The sequence below is a fragment of the Berghia stephanieae genome, chromosome 9, assembly GCF_034508935.2.
Source record: "Berghia stephanieae isolate SIO BIC M18660-M18661 chromosome 9, UCSD_Bste_1.3, whole genome shotgun sequence".
NCBI lineage: Eukaryota > Metazoa > Mollusca > Gastropoda > Nudibranchia > Aeolidiidae > Berghia > Berghia stephanieae.
Window position 1 is genome coordinate 22,935,778 of NC_088368.1, and position 24,138 is coordinate 22,959,915.

The 24,138-nt window shown below is 37.0% G+C and overlaps 1 protein-coding gene across 2 annotated transcripts in view; it reads left to right on the forward strand.

Annotated features, from left to right (window-relative positions):
* Positions 1-5,010: 5,010 nt before the first annotated feature.
* The window catches only part of LOC144979884 (uncharacterized), a 121,605-nt gene continuing 102,477 nt past the window's right edge, over positions 5,011-24,138 (forward strand). The window contains exons 1-5 of one of the 2 annotated variants that reach the window (XM_078927124.1): positions 5,011-5,148; positions 10,104-10,154; positions 18,105-18,232; positions 20,014-20,148; positions 20,674-20,868. In XM_078927124.1, the coding sequence (XP_078783250.1) occupies positions 18,143-18,232; positions 20,014-20,148; positions 20,674-20,868 (420 nt within the window). In that variant the 5' untranslated portion in view covers positions 5,011-5,148; positions 10,104-10,154; positions 18,105-18,142. The remainder of the gene's footprint in view (positions 5,149-10,103; positions 10,155-18,104; positions 18,233-20,013; positions 20,149-20,673; positions 20,869-24,138) is intronic. The other variant, XM_078927125.1, reaches the window with a different exon arrangement.

Consider the following 24,138-nt stretch of genomic DNA (forward strand, 5'->3'; position numbering starts at 1 on the left):
GATACACACAGTTTTGTGTGTTGGTCCGTTATACTTCCGGATGGCAATGTTATGAGTTTCTAAGCCAAGCGCATACTATCTATAGATAGGTATAGCGGCTCTTTTCTTTATTCTTAGTATTCTGTCCGGTGCCCGACGTCTTTATCCGGATGACGGCAGAGGACGGCAGTGCCGAGACGTCGGAGTCAATTCCGGTGTGCGTTAGCCTTTATACTTTCTTTATTAGCCAAAGGATTGTTTTCACACATCCAAAGATATTGGAACTAGCATTTGGACATCACGCCATTGTTTCCTATCACGTGATCATAATGAATCGATAGGACTTAATATAAAGCTATATTATTAATATTATGTTAATAAAAGGGGACGAAATGGCCGAGTGGTTAAGGCATTGCACTGTAACCCGGAAGGTCCCGGGTTCGACCCCGTCTTCAGACCCTTTTGTTTTTTTTCCTTGGGCTCACTTGAACAACGTGGGTGATTCCTGTTGACATCAGACATCTTGTTTGATGAATTATCTACACATTCCTTCGTGGAATGCGTAGGCGATATCTTATGATGTCGTGGCGGAAGGGAATAATAATTAATTAATTTCAATATTAATTTTTAATAATATAATATTTACACGGAAGCAATTTCATCAACTAGAAAATATCAAATGTTAATATATAATAATATTAATATGCGATGAAACCGACATCCCTTTGGAATGGCGTCAATACATTGATATTTCGCACAGTATCAAAAGTGTTTTGTCAAGGAAATCCTAATGCATAAAATTATGATTTAACTCACTCAACCCTTACACCGACTATATCCGTTGTTTACCCGGGATACTTTTACCCCTTGCCTATTTATTACATTTTTATGAGACAAATTATAGGCGTAGTATCAAAGCTAATGTTTTTAGTTTTTACGTGTTAATGGTACTTAGTTGAATAAAAATATCTATGCACTTGCTCATTTTTAATACATTTTTTCTCTCAATTTTGAAAAGTAGCAAAAAAGCTCTAGGATTAAGTGAGTTAATTTGATTGCAATTATAAAAAAGTTTTTTTTCATGAGAAGTGTTGGTTTCGTTTTTATAACTTCAAAAAATATATTTAAAGTGGTCAATCGTCTCAAGAGTGTATTTTTTCTCCTCCTCTTCATTAACCCTCTCCATCCATCTTCTTTTTCTTCTTCTTCTTCTTCTTCTTCTTCTTTTGTTTATTCTTTTTCTTCCTCGTCTACTCTCACCCTCTTCCTACCTCTCCTCCTCCTACCCCTCTCCCTCCTACCCCCTCCTCCTCATACCCTTTCCTCTTCCTCCTCGTCCGCCTCCTCCTCTTCCTCCTCCTCTATCTCCTCCTCCTTCTTCTTCTTCTTTTCCCTCTTCACCTCCTCCTCCTCCTCCTCCGCCTCCTCCTCCTCCTCCTCCACATCTGGATAACGCGTCAAGTATTTGGAAAAGATCCTCTACTCCCATTCTCCCACCCAGCTTAGGTACAAAATAAGTATCTGGCTTGTAAAATTGACAGCGTTGTCTCTGTCGAAAAGTAAAATAAAAATGCTCTTTACATGCACGCGACATTTCTCGTCCATACACTTTAAATATTGCTGTTAGCTTGGGACCCCTAGTAAACCGTTTTAGGCATATTTAGTTGATATTGTCTTATTTAAATTTTCAAGTAAAAATTGCTCAGGTTAAAGTAAAATGCGTTAGAATTACAATATTTGAGATATAGATATAGTAGTTTAATAAACTACATTATTATAGAAGGTACATAGTACTCTAGTCGGCCATGCGTCGCTCAGCTCTTTGTAAATTCTATCAATCAGACTATAAACGTTTAAGGCTACACATAGTTGTGTGTGTTGGTGCCTTATACCGGCTGGTGGATGCTGTTATTGGGTAAATTTACTCAGAGCATACTATCAATACCCCTTTAGTTTAGGGAACATTCCGATTTTACTAAGATGAGATTAATTTTAATCGATCGATATTAACATTTGAAGGGCGATTTTTCTGGCCAAAATTTTAAATACGTCTTTTTTGCAGAGCACGACAGAATGAATGTGATGGTCAACAAGCCTTGGTAATGTTGATTGACAAGGCTTTCAACGATAGGCATTAGGCTAAGTCTTGACCAATGTAAACAAACCCATAGATATAATCCCGATCACATTCTTGGACTAGCAGTGACCACAGGTCAGTTCACGCCCTGCGAGATTTATATAGCTATAGATTCATGACTTTCTGTCAGTCCACATCCAAGTGTCGTGGTTATTCTCTCTTGTCCACCTAGAAACCGTTTTGGTGATCGAATTTATCTTCCTTTACTCTATCTATTAAGTGTCTATTTTTAAAAGGCATCGTACGACTAATAATGTGATCTTGTGGTGTGATATTTGCTTTCGGATTGGAGGGTCCTGGTTTTAGGTCTGAGCTCTGATCTGCGCAAAGTTGAGTCCTTGGAAAAGGCTCTTTACTCACATTTTCTCACCGCGTACTCAGGTGTAAAATGAGTACCTAGTCGTTAACAGTGTTGTCTCTGTCGGGAAAAAAAATTGTAATATTGCCCAACAGGCATCGTGTCTCATACTAGATGTTAAGTGCTGCATTTGGCTAAGGGCATCTTGTAACTCACTTTGAGCACGATAACTGGATATTGTGCTATATAAAATCTCAAGTTGGTACAAAGTAAAAACGATGATATGTGGCCCACTGACTCAAAACGGTATTATGTCGGGATCTATGTGCACGATTAAGGAGGTCTGATAACCGAGGACCATAATTGTGGTCTTGATTTAACGTTGCTGTTACAACAGCATACAACAACAGAGAAGTTGATGGAATTAGCAGGAACGGAGAAGGTCAATGCAGTGGTATAGAGGAGGAGATTGAACTGGATTGGACATGTATTGAGAAAGGAAAATGGCTTTGATTGTGCTGTCGGGATGGGATGGACATCAGGAGGAAAGAGGAGAGAGGGAAGCCCCCCCCCCCCCCCAGAACCCCCTCCCCCCAGAAAACAAAAACCATACAAAACAAAACAAAACACAAAAAACCCCATTAAAACAAACAAACAAACGAACAAACACGGCGCATAATGGCGGAGGGGGAAGAAATCATGTTGGCATAATAATAATAATAATAATAATAATAATAATAATAATAATAATAATAATAATAATAATAATAATAATGATAATAATAACAATAATAATATAATAATAACAATGATAATAATAATAATAATAATAATAATAATATAATAATAATAATAATAATAATAATAATAATAATAATAATAATAATAATGATAATAATGATAATAATAATAATAACAATAATAATAATAATAATAATAATAATAATAATAATAATAATAATAATAATAATAATAATAATAATAATAATAATAATAATAATAATAATAATAATAACAATAATAATGTGCTCCCGGCAGCAAGCAAGAACTGAAGCAAGGGACCGGAGCAAATTTATCCCTTGTTTCAGATCTAACAGACCCAGCTACCCATTCACTGCTGGGTGGACAGAGGGGTCGGAAAAAAAAATCTCGACTGCACTCGGGATCGATCTCGGTTCCTTTTCGTGAGGAGCGAGTGCTCTACCGACTGAGCTATCGGAATCCCCTTGTCTTTCACATTGGGAAAGTGGTTATACATTCCATTTACAGATTATACTGTTTTGTGGAGGCGTGTCACATATTGAAAAATGTGACTCCGTCTCTAAATTATATTATGTCGGGGTGAATTGGACTTTCAAAAATGAACTTAGAATTTGGACAGAGAAGTCACACCTTTCTCTCAAAACTCCTCGGCTATGTGGTCTGTGGTATGACACTCGCTTTCAGATTGGAAGGTCCTGGGTTCGAGACTCCTTCGGCGCATAGTTGAGTCTTTGGAGAAGGTTCTTTACTCACATTCTCTCACCGTACTCAGGTGTAAAATGACCATTAACAGCGTTGTGTCTGTCCGAAAAAAAATTTATGATATCGCCTAAAAGGCGTCATGTCCCGTCCTACATGTTAAATGTTGCTGTTGGCCAGGTACCCGTTGTAAAGCGCTTTGAGCAAGTTTAGTGGATATTGCGCTATAAAAAAGTTCAATTTAAACAATCCTCCGGGGGAATAAAATGAATAGGTTACATTTTGAATCAAAAAAGGAATAACTATTTTAGTAGCAGGATGTAATAGATTCTTATGATTCACTCACTGATATAATCTAATTCTCAAAGACAAATGATAATGTGGACTTTTCGAGAATTTCCTTTGTCAAATAAATCGAAACAACGCAGCGCTCTCATCTTACATTCGCCTTAAATGTCTTATTATTTGTTTTGTTGACAAAGGGATAGTGAAAATGTTACTGCTAGATGCTCGAAGGAAAAAATAACGATAAATATTGAATTGTAAGCTTCAATTTATTAGACCAAGACAGATACTGTGGACGTTTCGGGTTTCCCCTTTTCAACAAAACAGGGTGAATGAAAGACTACAGACGAATGAGATAAGATTATCTCATTCGTCTATAGTGTTTCATTCATCCTGTTTTGTTGATTAAGAGGAAACCCGAAGCGTCCACAGTACCTGAGTCTCTGTCGGAAAAACATGTATTATCGCCTAACATGCGTCATGTCTCGTTCTATATGTTGCATGTGGCTGTTGGTCAGGGAAACCTTGTAAAGCGCTTTGAGCACGTATTGTGGATATTGCGCTATATAAATGCTCTGTTTTTAAAAAATCATTTGTCTTTGTGAATTCGATCTAAATTAGACTCTTATATCTATAGTTTAGACGTCTAGTCAGATTTTTATTCTAGATCTAGACGTCTATACGTCTATCTAGATAAGTGGTGCGTCTTTTTCTTCTTATTTTCTAAGCCTTTAGTTTATGTTTTCATTTTTCATTAGCAACATTTGAGTGTGAAAAAAAACAATGAACGCCTAGATGCATTATATTGCACACAATTAAATTCATTACTGCATGCAAGTCAAATGCATTTGGCACCAAACTTCCGTTGAAAACAAATAAATGCCATGCAAGACAATCGATACCAGTAAATAATAATAAAGCGACCATGGCCGTGTATATTTTATTTGAATTTAAACCATCTAAACATCCATAAGGATATTAAACCTTGGTAAGACATAGGTTCATAATTCATACTAAAGGAAGCTTACATGAAAAAAAATCGTTGAACCGAGCATAAAATCTACATGCAGGTGTTAACATTTCTTTCAAGTCTAGCAAAAGTAAACATCGAAGTCTAGCTCTACCGAATTCAATGTCGGACTTGTTTTATTATTGTTAGTATTTATTTACGTATTTAGGCCATTTACTCCGACGGGAGCATAGGCCATCGACGAATTCCCTCCACCTTGGGGATCCCGCTTTGTGCTATATTCTCAGCTTCTCTCCAGGTTAAGCCTTCGGATTTTAGGTCCTTCATCAATGCCCTTCTCCAGCTGTTTCTAGGCCGCCCTCTCTTCCTTGGTCCCTGTGGGTTCCATGAAAGAGTCGGTCTCGTAATGTTTGTTGCGGGCCTTCTCATTTCAATCTACTCCTTTTAATTTTTACTTCTATTTCTTCTTGGTCTGTCATTTCCAAGAGATCTGCATTTCTAATTTTGTCCTGCCATTTAATTCTATTAATTAAATTCAGACTCACCTGTAAGGTGGGGATTATATTTGATTATAATTCCATAAACCCCAACATTTGGAGTGACTTGACATGAGTACGGAAACACGTACGAGTGACGTCACCCTTCCCTTTTAGATTCAATAAACCAAACAATAGAATACGAGATTATCGAATAGAATCTATACAAGGGGAGGGGAGGGAGGGCATGTAAAGTCACCCAAAATGTTTGGGTTTATGGAATTATAACCAAACATCATCTCCACTGTACAGGTGAGCCTTCATTTAATTAAGTAAATTCCATAAACCATAAACACTTTGGTTGACTTTCCATGTGACTTCGAAGTCATTGAAGATAAAAAAAAATAATGAGCACAATAAATAAAGAATAGGTATATATAATATTTCATGTAAATGTATTTCTGAATCTGTTAACACACAAATTTCTAGAAAATCCAATAGATTATGCGTTTTAATCCTTATTTGAAGTAAATCGGGTGATTTTTCATGATGTTATGGTCAGATATATGGGAAAGGTATCCAGCAACTTTTCTAAAATTTCATATTTTTTCAACTTGACTAGCTGTAAAGAATATTTAGTAGAAAAATTACGCGTTGCTATTTCCGCAAGATGTATAAAAATGGTTGATTTAATCATTTATGACAAGAACTCGTGTTTGATCAAAATTGACCTTCTAACTCATCTTGACAATATCTCAGTTCAAACTTTTTCACCATCCGACTGATTATGTCATTCACTGCAACATATTATTGTCCCGATATAATACCACATAGGGGCCGGTGTCTCACAATTGGATTCAATAGTCTAATGTCACGTCGCGCAGCAACGGCGCCATCGTGGTTCTAAACAAGGAAAATCGGTACTTTTTTTCTTCATGCTGGCTAGAACTTTTTATATGTCTTGTGATCAGAATGTGTAAAAGTCAAAACATGATCAGATTTATAATGTTTTTTTTTCCCTCTAGATACACTTTTATGCTCGTCGGAGAAATATGTCATAAGGGCGTCCGCCATTGTTCCGATAGTTTAGAGCCAGTTACTAATTTACCATGCGTCATTATGAGGGAAGTGACGTTACGACTGCTGTGCGCTTGGCTGAGAAACTCACAACATTGCCATCCGGAATTGTAACAAACTAACACACAAAACCACGTGGTGTAACCTTGAACGTTTATAGATAGAATGCGCTTGGCCAAGGAGTTCACAACATTGCCATCCGGAAGTATAACGGACCAACACACAAACTCTGTGTAACCATGAACTTTTATAGTCTGGTTAATACAGTTCAGTGAGAACAACTCACAAACGCGGATGGCAAAAACAATAACAAAGGCCTGAGTGACGTCATCTGCATACTATCTATAATCTGGTTAAAACAGTTTAGTCAGAATTACTTTAAAAATAGATGGCAAGAACTTGACGTCACTAAGTCATTGTTATTGGGTTTTTTGCCACCCATTGTTATGAGTAATTCTCACTAAAATGTATTAACCCGTAGCCATCGTATTGTTATAGCCCGACAATGACCAAAAAATGACGTCAAAATGACAGTCTTTTGCCAAAAAAGAAAACAAATCGTAAGTTGTATTCAATAGTTCAACCAATGAAATAACTTGTTTCCTTGAGCTCTACTAACGAAAACTCACTAGACGCTACACAAACCTAAAAAATGACGTCAAACTGCCAGTCCTAGAGGGTTCTCGTGTCAGGCTTTAATATTATGTTAACGATGGCTGCGATTAACCGGACTATAAACGTTTAAGGTTACACGCAGTATTGTGTGATGGCCCGTTATTTCCTGATGGCGCATTCTATCTATAGCTAAGAAGCTCACAACATTGCCACCAGGAAGTAAAACGGACCAACACATAAAACTATGTGTAACCTTAAACGTTTATATTCTGGTTAATACAGTTTAGTGAGAATTACTCATAAACGCGGATGGCAACAAAAAACAAAAACAAACTATAGATAGAATGCGCTTGGCCAAGGATTTCACAACATTGCCATCCGGAAGTATAACGGACCAACACATAAACTCTGTGTAACCATGAACTTTTATAGTCTGGTTAATACAGTTTAGTGAGAACAACTCACAAACGCGGATGGCAAAGACAATAACAAAGACACGAGTGACGTCAACTTCATTCTATAGATAGTATGCGCTTGGCTAAGAAGCTCATAACATTGCCATCCGGAAGTATAACGGACCAACACACAAAACTGTGCGCATCCATGAACGTTTATAGTCGGGTTAATACTTTTCAGTGAGCATTAGTCACAAACGCGGATGGCAAAAAACAATAACAAAGACCTGATTGACGTCATCTTCGAACTATCTATAGATAGTATGCGCTTGGCCAAGAAGCTCATAATATTGCCATCCGGAAGTATAACGGACCAACACACAAAACTATGTGTAACCATGAACTTTTATAGTCTGGTTAATACAGTTTAGTGAGAATCACTCTCAAACGCGGATGGCAAAATATAATAACAAAGGCTTGAGTGACGTCATCTTCATTCTCTCTATATATAGATAGTATGAAGTTGACGTCATTCAGGCCTTTGTTATTGTTTTTGCCATCCGCGTTTGTGAGTTGTTCTCACTAAACTGTCTTAACCAGACTATAAAAGTTCATGGTTACACAGAGTTTGTGTGTTGGTCCGTTATACTTCCGGATGGCAATGTTGTGAACTCCTTGGCCAAGCGCATTCTATCTATAGACCGATCGAATTGCAAGTTAGGTTCACCCAAAAAAACAAAACAAAAACAAAAACAAAATAACCCACAAAATATGGAGAAAAGTGGAGAATCAATTTTCTTCCCCGCCGACGTCTTATTTTCTCTGTGATACAGGATTATGTGATCCGTCGCCCCGAAACGGTAATAATATGTCGAGATGGTTTAGATGCTAACAATAATAGGGAACAATAGTGTGATGTCAAAATACTGGTTCCAATCTCCTTAGAAGCGTGAAACTTGTCCTTCGGAGGACTGGGTACATACAGTGTGCAATTGATCTTTCGGTTTTATAGAGTGATGGCATCTTATTTTCTAGTCTAGATATAGATAGTATACGCTTGGCTAAGAAGCTCACAACATTGCCATCCGGAAGTATAAGGGACGAACACACAAAACTCTTTGTAACCATGAACTTTTATTGTCTGGATAATACAGTTTAGTCAGAATTACTCATAAACGTGGATGGCAAAAAACAATAGTAAACACCCGGGTGATGTCAACTTCATTCTATCTAAATGCTGCTCTCCAATAAAGATCATCAATCCTCACTCTTTCACGTCCCCTTAATCACAAGAATCTAACTATAAATCCTGCTACTTGAATAGTTTATTATCATTATGTTATGATTACCTCATGATTCAATGTGTAACCTATTCACTGTGTTAGTCCGTGCGAGGACTGGTTACACACTTCCAAAGAGTTTTGGATCGGAGGAGAGGAATATGTGACGTCACGACTTCTGCTTTTCATTGAATTTTTGGCTAAGTTTATGAGACTTGGGTAATTTTATTTTTTTGGGTGGGGGGGGGGGGGGGGGGGGGGCTGGGGTTGGCTCCCGATAGCTCAGTTGGTAGATCGCTCGTTTCAAACGCAATGGAATTAAGATCTATCCAGGGTCGATATTTTTTTCTGCCTAAATTATATTAATCAGACTATAAACGTTTAAAGATAAACATTGTTTTGTGTTTTGCTTACTTACTTACGTATCCGAACCAGCGACCTCCTGAGCTCTAGCGTCGCCATCGTAAAGTTATAGATAGTATGCAGATGACGTCACTCAGGCCTTTGTTATTGTTTTTGCCATCCGCGTTTGTGAGTTGTTCTCACTAAACTGTATTAACCAGACTATAAAAGTTCATGGTTACACAGAGTTTGTGTGTTGGTCCGTTCTACTTCCGGATGGCAATGTTGTGAACTCCTTGGCCAGGCGCATTCTATCTATAGCCTGACACTGACCAAATTTTATGACGTCTAAATGCCAGTCTTTTGCCACAAAAGAAAACAAATCGTGAGTTGTATTCAATAGTTCAACCAACGAAATAACTTTTTTTTTCTATGATTTCTACTAACGACAACTCACTAGACGCTACACAAACCAAAAAAATAACACCAAACTGCCAGTCCTAGAGGGTTCTAGTGTGTTATATATGTTAACGATGGCTACGGCTCTCGCCCTTCGGTCTTGTGTCATCACGTCTAACTTCTACGTTTTGTGTTTTGCAACAATTAATTGTATCCGGCTGGCGGATGTTATGAGTTTTTTAAACTAACGCAATGCATCAATAAACGTTCAATGTTACACACAATTTTGTGTGTTGATACGTTATGAATATAACGGGTGTTATGAGTCTTTTGCTAAACGCATAGCATCATTTATGAATTCTTTTTCCATTTCATTTCTTTTTCTTCAGATTCCCAAAGTCGTTCTAAGGAGAGCTTTTGCAATATGCTTTCTACAATTGGTACGTGAGTAATACGCTTCAACAGTCTTAACGTCACTTCCCTCGTAATAACTCATGGTAACTTAGTAACTGGTTCTAAACTGTGGGAACAATGGCGAATAGATTTCACCCAATTCACCGGTTCGAACGAAATTTGCTTCAACACCATGACGTCACTTCCCTCGTAATGACGCATGGTAACTTAGTAACTGGCTCTAAACTATCGGAACAATGGCGGACGCCCTTATGAAATATTTCTCCGACGATAAAAGCGTATCCAGAGGGGAAAAAAAAACCCATTATAAATCTGATCATGTTTTGACTTTTACACATTCTAATCACAAGACATATGAAAAGTTCTAGCCAGCATGAAGAATAAAAAGTACAGATTTTCTTTGTTTAGAACCACGATGGCCGCCGTTGCTGGGCGACGTGACATCAGACTATTGAATCCAATTGGATTATAGTTATAGTTATAGTTTATAAACAATCATGTTTGTACGAGCACATCTGAAGGTGTGTCACAAATTCCATGCTTTGATTAGTCAAAAATCTACTGGTTAATTGTCAAGGGGACGAAACAGGGTAAAATTTGGCCAGAAAGCTCGGTTCTTCGAATATAGATTGATTTAGATGGCCCTTATGTTCGTAAAAACTCTCATACTTGGGAATTGTAGAGTGCTATAGACTTCCTTCATTCTATTGTTTGTAAACAACCAGTTATATTTATTATCCGACTGAGCATGCTAGTGTATCGCACTCTTCTGGTCATCAATTGATGCTTACAATAGTCTGATATCACGTCGCCCAGCAACGGCGAGCAGCCTGGTTCTAAATAAAGAAAATCGGTACTTTTTATTCTTCATGCTGGCTTGAACTTTTTCACATGTCACGTGATCAGAAGGTATAAAGGTAAAAACATGATTAGATGTATTATGTTGTTCTCCTCTGGATACACTTTTATGCTCGTCGGAGAAGCGGTGATGGAGATAATGGCGTCCACCATTGTTCCGATAGTTTAGAACAAGTTATTATGCGTTATTACAAGGGAAGTTGCCAGCCGGAAATAACGTACCAACACACAAAACTATGTGTAACCTTGAACATCCAAGTTTATGGTTTCCCACTCAAGAGTGGATGCCCATTTGAACTCGTTCATACCATCAACATTGAGACAGTGGAATCGTCTCACATTTCCTAAGAAAGAAAATTACTGTGGTCTGTGGAATCTTCAAAAATGAATTTACAGACTCAAAAGGAAGAAGAAGAAGAAGAAGAAGTCGAGGAAGAAGAAGAAGAACGTTTAATAATAATAATAATAATAATAATAATAATAATAATAATAATAATAATAATAATAATAATCTTTATTGTCCAAATTAAAGGCAATTCATGTGAGGTAAACAATGCTCAGTTTGGTTCATGGTATGAACATCAACACATTTACAAATACAGACACAGCCGTACACGAACATACACGCACATACATACATACATACATACATACATACATACATACATACATACATACATACATACATACATACATACATACATACATACATACATACATATATACATACATACATACATACACACAGACACACAGACAGACAGATAGAACGATACGATATGTTTGCTGGGATAGCAGATAACCATATTATTTAAAATAGTGTCTTATATTAAGAAGAAGATGGCAATGATTGTGATGATGATGATGATGATGATGATGATGATGATGATGATGATGATGATGATGATGATGATGATGATGATGATGATGATGATGATAACGACGGCGGCAATGTCGATGATGATGATTCACGACACTGCTTCTCGTTATTTTCATTGGTTGTCTCATTTTTCCACAGAAGATTTGTTAATTAATTTTATGGCGGTTGGAATGAAGGTTGTCTTATGTCGATTTGTCCTACATTTTGCTTCTAGATACCGTCTTCCGGAGCGCAGAAGTTGGAATTTTCCGCTCAGCGGATGCCTCTTTTCGTTGATAATGTTAAATGATTTCTTCTCAACTGCATTAATATAAGTTGTGTCAAGGCTTCTAAGGTCGGTGTTAATTATTTTTGAAGCCTCTCTGAGGGTTCTATGTAGTTTGGATTTTTCTTTTGTTCCACAGCTTCCATACCACGTTGTGATGCCAAACGAAACAATACTCAATATTAATGACTTATAGATTTGTATCATGGTATTTCTGTTCACATTGAATATTATAGACAGAATGAAGTTGACGTCACTCAGGTCTTTGTTATCATCATATTATAATGTTTTTCTCCTCTGGATACACCTTTATGCTCGTCGGAGAAATAGTTCATAAGGGCGCCCGCCATTGTTTCGATAGTTTAGAGCCAGTTACTAAGTTACCATGCGTCATTACGAGGGAAGTGACGTCATGACGCCAATTTTGTTCGAACCGGCTGAACACCCCCCCCCAACCTTAAAAAAAAAAAAATAAACATATAGACCAATAACAAAGCGAGCGAAGTGAATTTCCATTACCTATTTTGTGTAAGAAAGTTGTTGCAATGGGAGCGATCTATTTTTCGGGTTTTCGTCCAACCAAGTCATCAATCACATGATTTGTTGCTGTACAACGATTGAAAAAATCTTTTAAAATGTAAACACGCTGCTTTGTTTATGAAAGTTGTAAACATACACATGAGTCAAACTGAACAAAATGACCAATCGTGATGTTAGATTTTTCGAAAGCTGTGAGCACTTTTCACGATGTGGGTCACTTTGAGCACATTTTGCAATGTGGTCAATGACCTCGAGCACATGGAAAGTTAATATAGATCGCTCCCATTTAGAAAGAATGTTTGAGTGGGATAGCGATTTTTCTCATTTGTGATTTCTCAACCCCGTGCTCTATATATTGTATTCATTTACGCGTGTTTATTCTTGGATTACCTTGCGGCCATTTTAGATTGTTCAAAGCTCTTCAAAGTGTATTGAATTTCGATAAGAGGATTATAACGTAATCTGTCATCCTAACATATTTCAAAAGATGTTGCACTTTATAATCGGAGGGCTGAAATTTAGGTACGAAAGGAAAGCCGATGGAACATAGATAATCAGCGCTGCCTGACTTGCTTTCAGTACATTGTTGGGAGGCCTTCCGAAACCTCCTACATCCCCCGTATTGTTTTTTATAATGTTCTAGTAGGGGGTTTGGGAGGGGGGACACTTTAAAAAAAAAGTCTCCCCCCTCCCAACCCCCCTACTAGAACATTATAAACCCCCCCCCCCTCCCAAACCCCCTACTAGAACATTATAAAAAAAGCCCCCCCCCCTCCCAAACCCCCTACTAGAACAAGAATACTGGGGATGAAGGAGCTTTCGAAAGGCCTCCCCAATTTTTTTCCTGTCCAAAATAAAAATGATGTGTTTTGTCATTAAAGGGCTAAGTGGACTGGAATCTACGTATACTTATTTGCAGATCTAACAATGAGGCAGTTCCCCCCCCCCCCCCCCCCCCCCCCCGCAAGTTCCAAGCACTGGCTTCGCTTTGCTATTTAGTTTTATATATTATGACTATTTTAAAAAATATATATTTATCATTATATTATTTATTATATCAATATAAAGGATTTGGGATGGGTGTTCGGGAGGTGGAGGAGTGGTGTCTTTTTTTTTTGGTATTTTTCTTTTCAAATCGGACTTTTGACTTTAATGCTAGGAACTTGTAGAAAGACTCACAACAATGCAAATTGTTATGAGTAGCTCATTGTTGTAAAATAAATATGTGACCCATCGTCTCAAAGCGGTGTTTCTTGGTGGGGATCCTGACCTCCCATAGCGGGCAGGGGGGTACAGACTGTGTCTTCTATTCCCTTATAACTGTTTTCCAACATGCTTTCTGTCTTTGTCTTGGAATGAGATTACTTGGTTTTGCCTGGTCCTGGCCGGAGTCCTGGCTGGGAGGGAAACAGTCAAATGCATAGTTATTGTTTTGAGAGATGATATTTTTTTCCTTGTGAATCATCTCTCTGTTATGTATTATATTTGTTATTTTTAATGTATAGTGTAAGCATTTGAGTGTATTCCTCTCTGTTGGATTTTGTGCTTGCGTCCGGATGAGACTTATAGGTGATCTCAAACTAAGTACATTGGTGGTATGCTCTTGGAATCTACATCTGATCCCTATTTTTTCCTAGTTCCCCTTTGTCTTACTTTCTCTTGGGTGCTTTAATTGTAATTCTAGAACTTTTTACTATTCCATTTTCTTCCTTTTTACTGGCGCTGATATAACTTAAATGTGTTGCAAGCGCCGTAAAACCCTTAAAAACATAAAACATAGACAAAGCGGTGTTTGTCGGAATGAGCTGGGTACTGGAAATTTGATATTTAGCCACAAATATAAAAGTTGGGAGTTAATTTCCATTCGTCATAGTCGAAAAGAAACGCAATTTTTCACATTGTTCGCATTTCGGGAGGACTTCCGTAGTTTCACGGCACTTTTATTACATTACTTAAATCTTTTAGCCATTATTGACTTTCAATGGTTCAGTGCAATCCCACTTAATACTCAGGGCTGAGAATCTTCCGCCTAAAGGCGGATTTCCGCCTAAAGGCGGATTTCCGCCTAAAGGCGGATTTCCGCCTAAATGATAGTTTATCTCCGCCCATCCCATCACATTTCCTCCTTTTTCAAATTTGCCGTGTCAAACATTTTCCTCAAACCCACAAAATCACCATTATGTCTTGTGTCATATTTTGACACCTGTGCTCAGTCTCGTGAAATTTGGTGACGGTCCCGTTTTTATGACGTTGGGCCAGACAGTATGACACCAGATGTCACAATTGACACAGAAAACACCACCACATCATCATCCCTACTACAACCACCAAATGTTGTAATTAGACTTTCAACTTTTGAAATTCCACCGAATTGTGTCAGAAATTGCTGCAAAATAAATTTTGGATCGCATCTCAGTCTCAGTAAATTTGAGTGAAATTCAAATTTATAGATTATGGTCGCATGGATGGGTCATGAGCTTCACGTAGAAAAATTTCCTCCTTTTGTGACCAGTCATTCTCACCCCTGATACTGTTTTGAGATGACGAATCGCTTATTCTATAACCAACCCAGACCATTGTCCGTTACTACAAGGTTAAATAAATCAAGCCCCCAATTGGATTCAGTAGTCTGATGTCACGCCGCCCGGCAACGGCGGCCATCTTGGTTCCAGTGGCGTGGGGCCATTGGATCGAAAAGTTCTGAGAAATTTTAACTCCACTGTCTTTCGCCAACTCGCCAACAACATACTGCCTTTTTTGTCTCCACTCTATTCAAGATTCCGAATCACGCACTGCTGTTGGTGACATCACTGCGCGAAGTAGTGACTGAATTAACACCGTGGTGCAAAGCAATCCAAGCTCCAGTTAATGCTCTATCCATTAGTATCGCTACAGCTGATTGAGCGAGAAACTGGGTCGAATTATACTATCTTCAAATAGCGGAAAACCCCTCGACTTGTGCCAGGATCTGAGAGCTCCACCGTTGGGCTGGGGGGATGCGCCAATGTTGCACCATTTACGTCATAGTTAGGGTAACTTCGGCCAACCAAAATATTACATTAACTGTCAAAAACACTGATCATTGTCAAGTTTATTTGTAAGCAGCAAAGAAAAACAACATAAAACTTAAAAATATGACATATCAAAATCCCCCCCCCCCCCATCTCGTTTTCACGATTATTGTAAAGTAATTCTTTTGCAACGAAGCATTGTGGACGAATTTACCAACATTTTTCTTGCTTGTAGTACGGAGTTGATGGTTACGTGTGTATGAGTGTTTATTTGTGTGTGTGTGTGTGTGTGTGTGTGTGTTTGTGCGTGTGTATTTGAGTCAGTCAGAGAAAGAAAGCGAAGATTGTCAACAGTTATACTTTGGTGTGTTTTTTGATTTCTTAAGTACTTAAGTGGAGTGATTTTTTCTTTGTGATGCTTTAAGATCTGAATCTACCTTTTTTTGTGTTCCGCTGATTTCCATTATTTGAGATATACTTTGGAGTTTTGTTTTGTTAAACAATGAATTGCAATGAATCAAGTTGCATATCTACGAAAGTCAATCCTTTAAATGGTGGACAAAGAATAATGGGAGCGATCTATATTAACTTTCCATGTGCTCGAGGTCATTGGTCACATTGCAAAATGAGCTCAAAGTGACCCACATAGTGAAAAGTGCTCACAGCTTTCGAAATATCTAACACCACGATTGATCATTTTGTTCAGTTTGACTCGTGTGTATATTTACAACTTCCATAAACAAAGCAGCGTGTTTACATTTTAAAAGAAATATCCAATCGTTGTACAGCAACAAATCATGTGATTGATGACCTGGTTGGACGTAAACATGAATATAGATCGCTCCCATTACAAAGACCTTTTCACACCGTACTTGTATCTCAGTGTTGTGGCTTGTTGTTTTCATGAATTATTTGTTTTTGTGAGCTTTGTCCACTCGTAGAAACCATCGACCCTCCCCCCACACTTCCAAAAAAGAGAGTTTTTAACATGTGGTCTCTCCTCTTAACCGTGTTCACTGTTTTAGAATTTTTTTTTATTCTTCTAATCATGGCACCACCATACGCCGTCAATACGCCACGCCGCTGCTTGGTTCTAAACAGAGAAAATCATTACTTTTTATTCTTCAAGCTGGCTAGAACTTTTCATATGTCTTGTGACCAGAATGTGTAAAAGTCAAAACATGATCAAATTTATGTTTTTTTTCCCTCTGGATACGCTTTTATGCTCGTCGGAGAAATATTTCATACGGGCGTCCGCCATTGTTCCGATAGTTTAGAGCCAGTGTTGCTAACTTACCAAGCGTCATTAGGAAGGAAGTGACGTTACGACTATTGAATCCTATTGAGTTCGGTTATCACACCACCTATAAAAATTAAACTTATCTATGCGGGTTGTTTTTCAATCATAAACAAAAACTACACCTTTCACCAAGGCATCGTTTGATGCTGTAGCCTAGATATTCCATGAAGGAAAAAAATAATCGATTAAAAAAACAAAACAACAACAAACAAAACAAAAAACAAAAACAACAAAAAAAGTAACAACAAATAACAACCCCCCCCCAAAAAAAAAAAAAACAAAAAAAACCCCAAAAAACAAAAAAACAAAAACAAAACAAACTCAACAAAAACGACAGTACGCGAAGGGGACTCAAACCAGGGGCCTTCCGAGTTACAATTCAATGCCTTAATCTATCGGCCACATCGCTCCGCCTGTTTTAGAATTAAAAGAGATGCTCAGGATCTGCGGGACTGATTGCTTTTGACTGTAAGCCAAGTACTTCAGCTACCTGTGTATGCGACCCATAATGATGATATGATATGATATAAGTCCAGATTTATGTAGACTTTTGCAGCCTTTTATCTGCTCTTGTGCATTCGTGAACATAATTTAATTTAATTCACGTCTCTCAAAACTGGGCATGCCACATAGTGGAAGGAGGTGTCTGAATTTAATTTTACCCATGTCTTTTTATGTCTTTCTCCGGACTCTCATCACTCACTGGCCTCATTCCAGCTGTTTCCTATGCATGGTTCATTGTTTACCATTATATATCTATATCTTGTTGATGCATGAGAACATCGACCGTTTTTCGAAGATTTCCAGTACAAGTTCTCATGTCTCCTCTTCGCTGGATTCCGGTTGTTCATTATCAGGTCAGGTTCCGTTACGGCCGGTGTTGATATTTTGTTTGGTTTCATATAGTTCTTGCTCCTTCCAGTATTTGTCAAGCCTATTTTTATAAAGAATTCAAGATTTTTGTTTATGCGATATCATCAAGCAAGCTATTCCGCAGCTGACTAGATTGCACCTAACTTTGTTTAGAAAACGAAAAAAAAGGGGGTTGGGGGGGGGGGCGGGGGCGGGGGCGGGTGATGATTTTACTTTCAAATTACACATCTATTCTTTCCTGTCTTACAGAAATAAAGAAAAACATCTAAGTTGGATTGGAACCACGGATGGCTGCAAAAGATATACAGAACCAGTACGAGAGAAAAATACAATGTCTATTTACCCAGTTACAGGATTACCACCGACAAATTGAACAGGTGAGGGGGATTCTTCTTCTTCTTCTTCTTCTTCTTCTTCTTCTTCTTCTTCTTCTTCTTCTTCTTCTTCTTCTTCTTTTTTCTTCTTTCTTCTTTCTTCTTCTTCTTCTTCTTCTTCTTCTTCTTCTTCTTCTTCTTCTTCTTCTTCTTCTTCTTCTTCTTCTTCTTCTTCTTCTTCTTCTTCTTCTTCTTCTTCTTCTTTCTTCTTCTTCTTCTCTTCTTCTTCTTCTTCTTTCTTCTTCTTTCTTCTTCTTCTTCTTCTTCTTCTTCTTCTTCTTCTTCTTCTTCTTCTTCTTCTTCTTCTTCTTCTTCTTCTTCTTCTTCTCTTCTTCTTCTTCTTCTTCTTCTTCTTCTTCTTCTTCTTCTTCTTCTTCTTCTTCTTCTTCTTCTTCTTCTTCTTCTTCTTCTTCTTCTTCTTCTTTTCTTCTTCTTCTTCTTCTTCTTCTTCTTCTTCTTCTTCTCTTCTTCTTCTTCTTCTTCTTCTTCTTCTTCTTCTTCTTCTTCTTCTTCTTCTTCTTCTTCTTCTTCTTCTTCTTCTTCTTCTTCTTCTTCTTCTTCTTCTTCTTCTTTTTCCTTCTTCTCCCTCTTCTTTTCCTCCTCCTCCTCTTTCTGCTTCTCCTTACTCTTCTTCTTCATCATGTCAGATCAAAGCAGATCAAAAGTATTCTTTTTTAATCATAATGTATATGAGGATAGAGTTTATCCGATTACATTAACGTCAAACAGACTGCTTGCTATCGTATGGAACGGACGCAAGGCTCCCGCAAAGTGAGTTACTTTGACTTATGCCTCTTGGCTCCTGGCTGAGCATAGGACCTCAACAGCACTCTTCCATCTTCTTCTGATCTTGGCACAAACCTTTGTCTCATTCCAGGTAAGATTGGAGACGCACAAATCTTGGTGAAGGCTTCTCCTCCATGTCTGTTTTGGACGACCCCGTTTCCTCTTGCCCTGCGGGTTCCATTCAAGAGCCTGCTTGGTTATATTACAGTTCTCCTTCTGCAGGGTATTGCCAACCCATCGCCACTTTCTACGACAGACCCGGATATCCATTTGCTCTTGGTTTGTTCCTGTCCAAAGGTTTTGCACTTTGTCAAACCATTTCAACTTGAGGATTTGTCGAAGACAGCGATTGACAAAACTTTGTATCTTAGCTGATGTGACCAGGATTGTTCGCCAAGTCTCTCAACCGTAGAGCAGGACTGCTTTAACTCTAGTGTTAAATATTTTAATATTGGTGTTTGTGGATATGCTGGAAACTTTCCATTTTGCTCTCAATATTGCAAAGGCCTGGCGCGCATTTTTGCTTCTGGAAATGTCTTCATCAGTTCCACCTGACTGACTGATTTTGCTACTCCGGTATGGAAATTCTCCAACATCTTCTAGTACTGTACCAGAGATGGTGATTTGGGATTCTTGTTTGGCAGTTAGGTCTTCTCTTCCCTAATATTGAGACCAACTCGCCGAACTGTTTCTTGCAGGGCCGTGACTTTGTCCTGCATGTCCTGTAGGCAGTATGAGAGGAGGGCTAGGCCATCTGCAAATTCAAGGTCTTCAAGTCTTTTTAAAAAATGTCTATATGCTCCTGCAAAGTACTTTCCACTATATCTAACAGGGGGGTGGGGGGGGGGGGGGGCACATAGAGGGATCGGAGATAAAGCTTCCCTGCACCCAGGATTGATACAAATTCTTTACACTGTGAAGTGACTACTCCATCAACTGAGCTTTGAGGGACTCCCAATGTCGTAGTTAATCTTTTAAAACTTATTTTTTGCGGACAGGTACAAGAGGAGCTTGACTCGACTCGGGGTCGTCTGAACTCATCCTGTAGAGAACAGGATGACCTCAAGAGGACACTCAACCAGAAGGATGAGGCCATTATCTCACTGGAGTCAGAGGTGGACAAGCTGCGATTCGTAAGGATGAGATCGTAGTTTCATCAAGTCTCGGTGCTGTTGATGGTGAAGTTGATGACGGTGATGATGATGATGATGAAGATGATGATGATGATGATTATGATGATGGTGATAATAATGGGGAGAGTTGTAGTGATGACGGATGTAATGATTATATATTTCACTCTCGGCCACAAGCTTCTCTATAAAGAAAAACAAAAAAAATGAAAGCAAAACGAAACAAACAAATTAAATAAAGAAAAAAACCCCAGAAAAAACAACAAATAGAAACAAAAACAATATAAAAATAGCAAAATAAAACAACAAATAAACAACACAAAAGAACAAAATAAAAATAAGTCAAACCACAAAACAAACACCCCCCCCAAAGAAAATCCATTAAAAACATAAAACAAACATTATTATCTTTCTATATCATAGCATATTAAAAAGGAAAAAAAACAAAGGTAGAAGTAATTGCGCATTTGTTGTTATATTGGAAATTAAATGCCTGCTAATGCGGTCGTAAATATTCTTGTTTGACAGGATCTCAAGGAGAAAGAGACCGGCTTCCAGAGATACTGCGATTCCCTCCAGGACAAAGTCCACAGCTTGTGCGACCAGGTACAGCAGAAAGATTCGGCCCTGTTGGTGTGTCAGAATGAGGTCAAGAACCATCTTAAGAACATGGACGAGACCAAAGAAAGTCTGGTCTGTGACATCAAACAAAAGGAATCACTTGTAAGTGTCTGGGATTGAGAACAATGTTATATATATATATATATATATATATATATATATATATATATATATATATATATATATATATTATATAATATATATATATATATATATATATATATATATATATATATTATATGATAAATATAATAAATATAATGTATCTTATTATATATTTGGTGAATTGGATTTTGAAAAGTATTCGTATCTGCAAAATTAAAATTTTAAATACAAATGACTTCATTATCGACAAACAGCGAAGAAGAAGAAGAAGAAGAAGAAGAAGAAGAAGAAGAAGAAGAAGAAGAAGAAGAAGAAAAGAAGAAGAAGAAGAAGAGAAGAAGAAGAAAGAAGAAGAGAAGAAAGAAGAAGAAGAAGAAGAAGAAGAAAGAAGAAGAAGAAGAAAGAAGAGAGAAGAAAGAAGAAAGAAGAAGAAGAAAGAAGAAGAAAGAGAAGAAGAAGAAAAAGAAGAAGAGAAGAAGAAGAAGAAGAAGAGAGAAGAAGAAGAAGAAGAAGAAGAAGAAGAAGAAGAAGAAGAAGAAGAAGAAGAAGAAGAAGAAAAGAAGAAGAAGAAGAAGAGAAGAAGAAGAAGAAGAAGAAGAAGAGAAGAAGAAGAGGAGAGAAGAAGAAGAAGAAAAGAAGAAAGAAGAAAAGAAGAAGAAGAAGAAGAGAAGAAGAAGAAGAGAGAAGAAGAAGAAGAAGAAGAAGAAGAAGAAGAAGAAGAAGAAGAAGAAGAGAAGAAGAAGAAGAAGAAGAAGAAGAAGAGAAGAAGAAGAAGAAGAAGAAGAAGAAGAAGAAAGAAGAAGAAGAAGAAGAAGAAGAAGAAGAAGAAGAAGAAGAAAGAAGAAGAAGAAGAAGAAGAAGAAGAAGAAGAAGAAGAAGAAGAAGAAGAAGAAGAGAAGAAGAAGAGAAGAAGAAGAAGAAGAAGAAGAAGAAGAAGAAGAAGAAGAAGAAGAAGAAGAAGAAGAAGAGAAGAAGAAGAAGAAGAAGAAGAAAGAAGAAGGAAGAAGAAGAAGAAGAAAAGAAGAAGAAGAAGAAGAAAAAGAGAAGAAGAAGAAGAAGAAGAGAAGAAGAAGAAGAAGAAGAAGAGAAGAAGAAGAAGAAGAAGAAGAAGAAGAAGAAGAAGAAGAAGAAGAAGAAGAAGAAGAGAGAGAAGAAGAAGAAGAAGAAGAAGAAGAAGAAGAAGAAGAAGAAGAGAAGAAGAAGAAGAAGAAGAAGAAGAAGAAGAAGAAGAAGAAGAAGAAGAAGAAGAAGAAGAGAGAGAAGAAGAAGAGAAGAAGAAGAAGAAGAAGAAGAAGAAGGAAGAAGAGAAGAAGAAGAAGAGAAGAAGAGAAGAAGAAGGAAGAAGAAGAAGAAGAAGAAGAAGAAGAGAAGAAGAAGAAGAAGAGAAGAAGAAGAAGAAGAAGAAGAAGAAGAAGAAAAAGAAGAAGAAGAAGAAGAAGAAAAGAAGAAGAAGAAGAAGAAGAAGAAGAAGAAGAAAGAAGAAGAAGAAGAGAAGAAGAAGAAGAAGAAGAGAAGAAGAAGAAGAAGAAGAAGAAGAAGAAGAAGAAGAAGAAGAAGAAGAAGAAGAAGAAGAAGAGAGAAGAAGAAGAAGAAAGAAGAAGAAGAAGAAAGAAAGAAGAAGAAGAAGAAGAAGAAGAAGAAAGAAGAAGAAGAAGAAGAAGAAGAAGAAGAAGAAGAAGAGAAGAAGAAGAAGAAGAAGAGAGAAGAAGAAGAAGAAGAAGAAGAAGAAGGAAGAAGAAGAAAAGAAGAAAGAAGAAGAAAGAAGAAGAAGAAGAAAGAAGAAGAAGAAGAAGAGAAAGAAGAAGAAGAAAGAAGAAGAAGAAGAAGAAGAAGAAGAAGAAGAAGAAGAAGAAGAAGAAGAAGAAGAAGAAAGAAGAAGAAGAAGAAGAAGAAGAAGAGAAGAAGAAGAAGAGAAGAAGAAGAAGAAGAAGAAGAAGAAGAAGAAGAAGAAGAAGAAGGAAGAAGAAGAAGAAGAAGAGAAGAAGAAGAAGAAGAGAAGAAGAAGAAGAAGAAGAAGAAGAAGAGAAGAAGAAGAAGAGAAGAAGAAGAAGAAGAAGAAGAAGAAGAAGGAAAGAAAGAGAAGAAGAAAGAAGAAGAGAAGAAAGAAAGAAGAGAAAGAAGAAGAAGAAGAAGAAAGAAGAAGAAGAAGAAGAAGAAAGAAGAAGAAGAAAGAAGAAAGAAGAAGAAGAAGAAGAAGAAAGAAGAAAGAAGAAAAGAAAGAGAAGAAGAAGAAGAAGAAGAAAAGAGAAGAAGAAGAAGAAGAAGAAGAAGAAGAAGAAAGAAGAAGAAGAAGAAGAAAGAAGGAAGAAGAAAGAAGAAGAAGAAGAGAAGAAGAAGAAGAAAGAAGAAGAAGAAAGGAAGGAAAGAGAAGAAGAAGAGAAGAAAGAAAGAAGAGAAAGAAGAAAAGAAAGAAGAAGAAGAAAGAAGAAGAAGAAAGAGAAGAAGAAACGAAGAAGAAAGAAGAAGAAGAAGAAAGAAGAAGAAGAAAGAAAGAAGAAGAAGAAGAAAGGAAGAAGAAGAAAGAAGAAGAAGAAGAAGAAAGAAGAAGAAGAAAGAAGAAGAAGAAAGAAGAAGAAGAAAGAAGAAGAAGAAAGAAGAAGAAGAAAGGAAAAGAAAGAAGAAAGAAGAAGAAAGAAGAAGAAGAAAGAAGAAGAAGAAAGAAGAAGAAGAAAGAAGAAGAAGAAAGAAGAAGAAGAAGAAAGAAAGAGAAGAAAAAGAAAAGAAGAAGAAGAAAGAAGAAGAAAGAAGAAGAAGAAAGAAAGAAGAAGAAAAAAGAAAAAAGAAAAGAAGAAGAAGAAGAAAGAAAAAAAAGAAAAGAAGAAGAAGAAAGAAAAGAAAAAAGTAAGAAGGGAAAAAAAAAAAGAAGAAAAAAGAAGAAGAAAAGAAAGAAGAAAGGGGAAAAAAGAAGAAGAAAGAAGGAAAGAAAAAAAGAAGAAGAAAAAAAGAAGAAAAAGAAGAAGAAGAAAGAAGGAAGAAAAAAAGGGAAAAAAAAGAAAAGAAAAGAAAAAGAAAGAAGAAGAAAGAAAGAAGAAAAAAAAAGAAAAGAAAAAGAAAAAGAAGAAAGAAGAAGAAGAAAAAAAAGAAGAAAAAAGAAGAAGAAGAAAAAGAAAGAAAGAGAAGGAAAAAAAAAGAAGAAAGAAAGAAGAAAAGAAAAGAAGAAAAGAAGAAGAAGAAAGAAAGAAAAAAGAAGAAAGAAAAAGAAAAAAAAGAGAAAAAAAGAAAAAAAGAAAAAGAAAAAAAAAAGAAAAGAAGAAAAAAAAGGGAAAA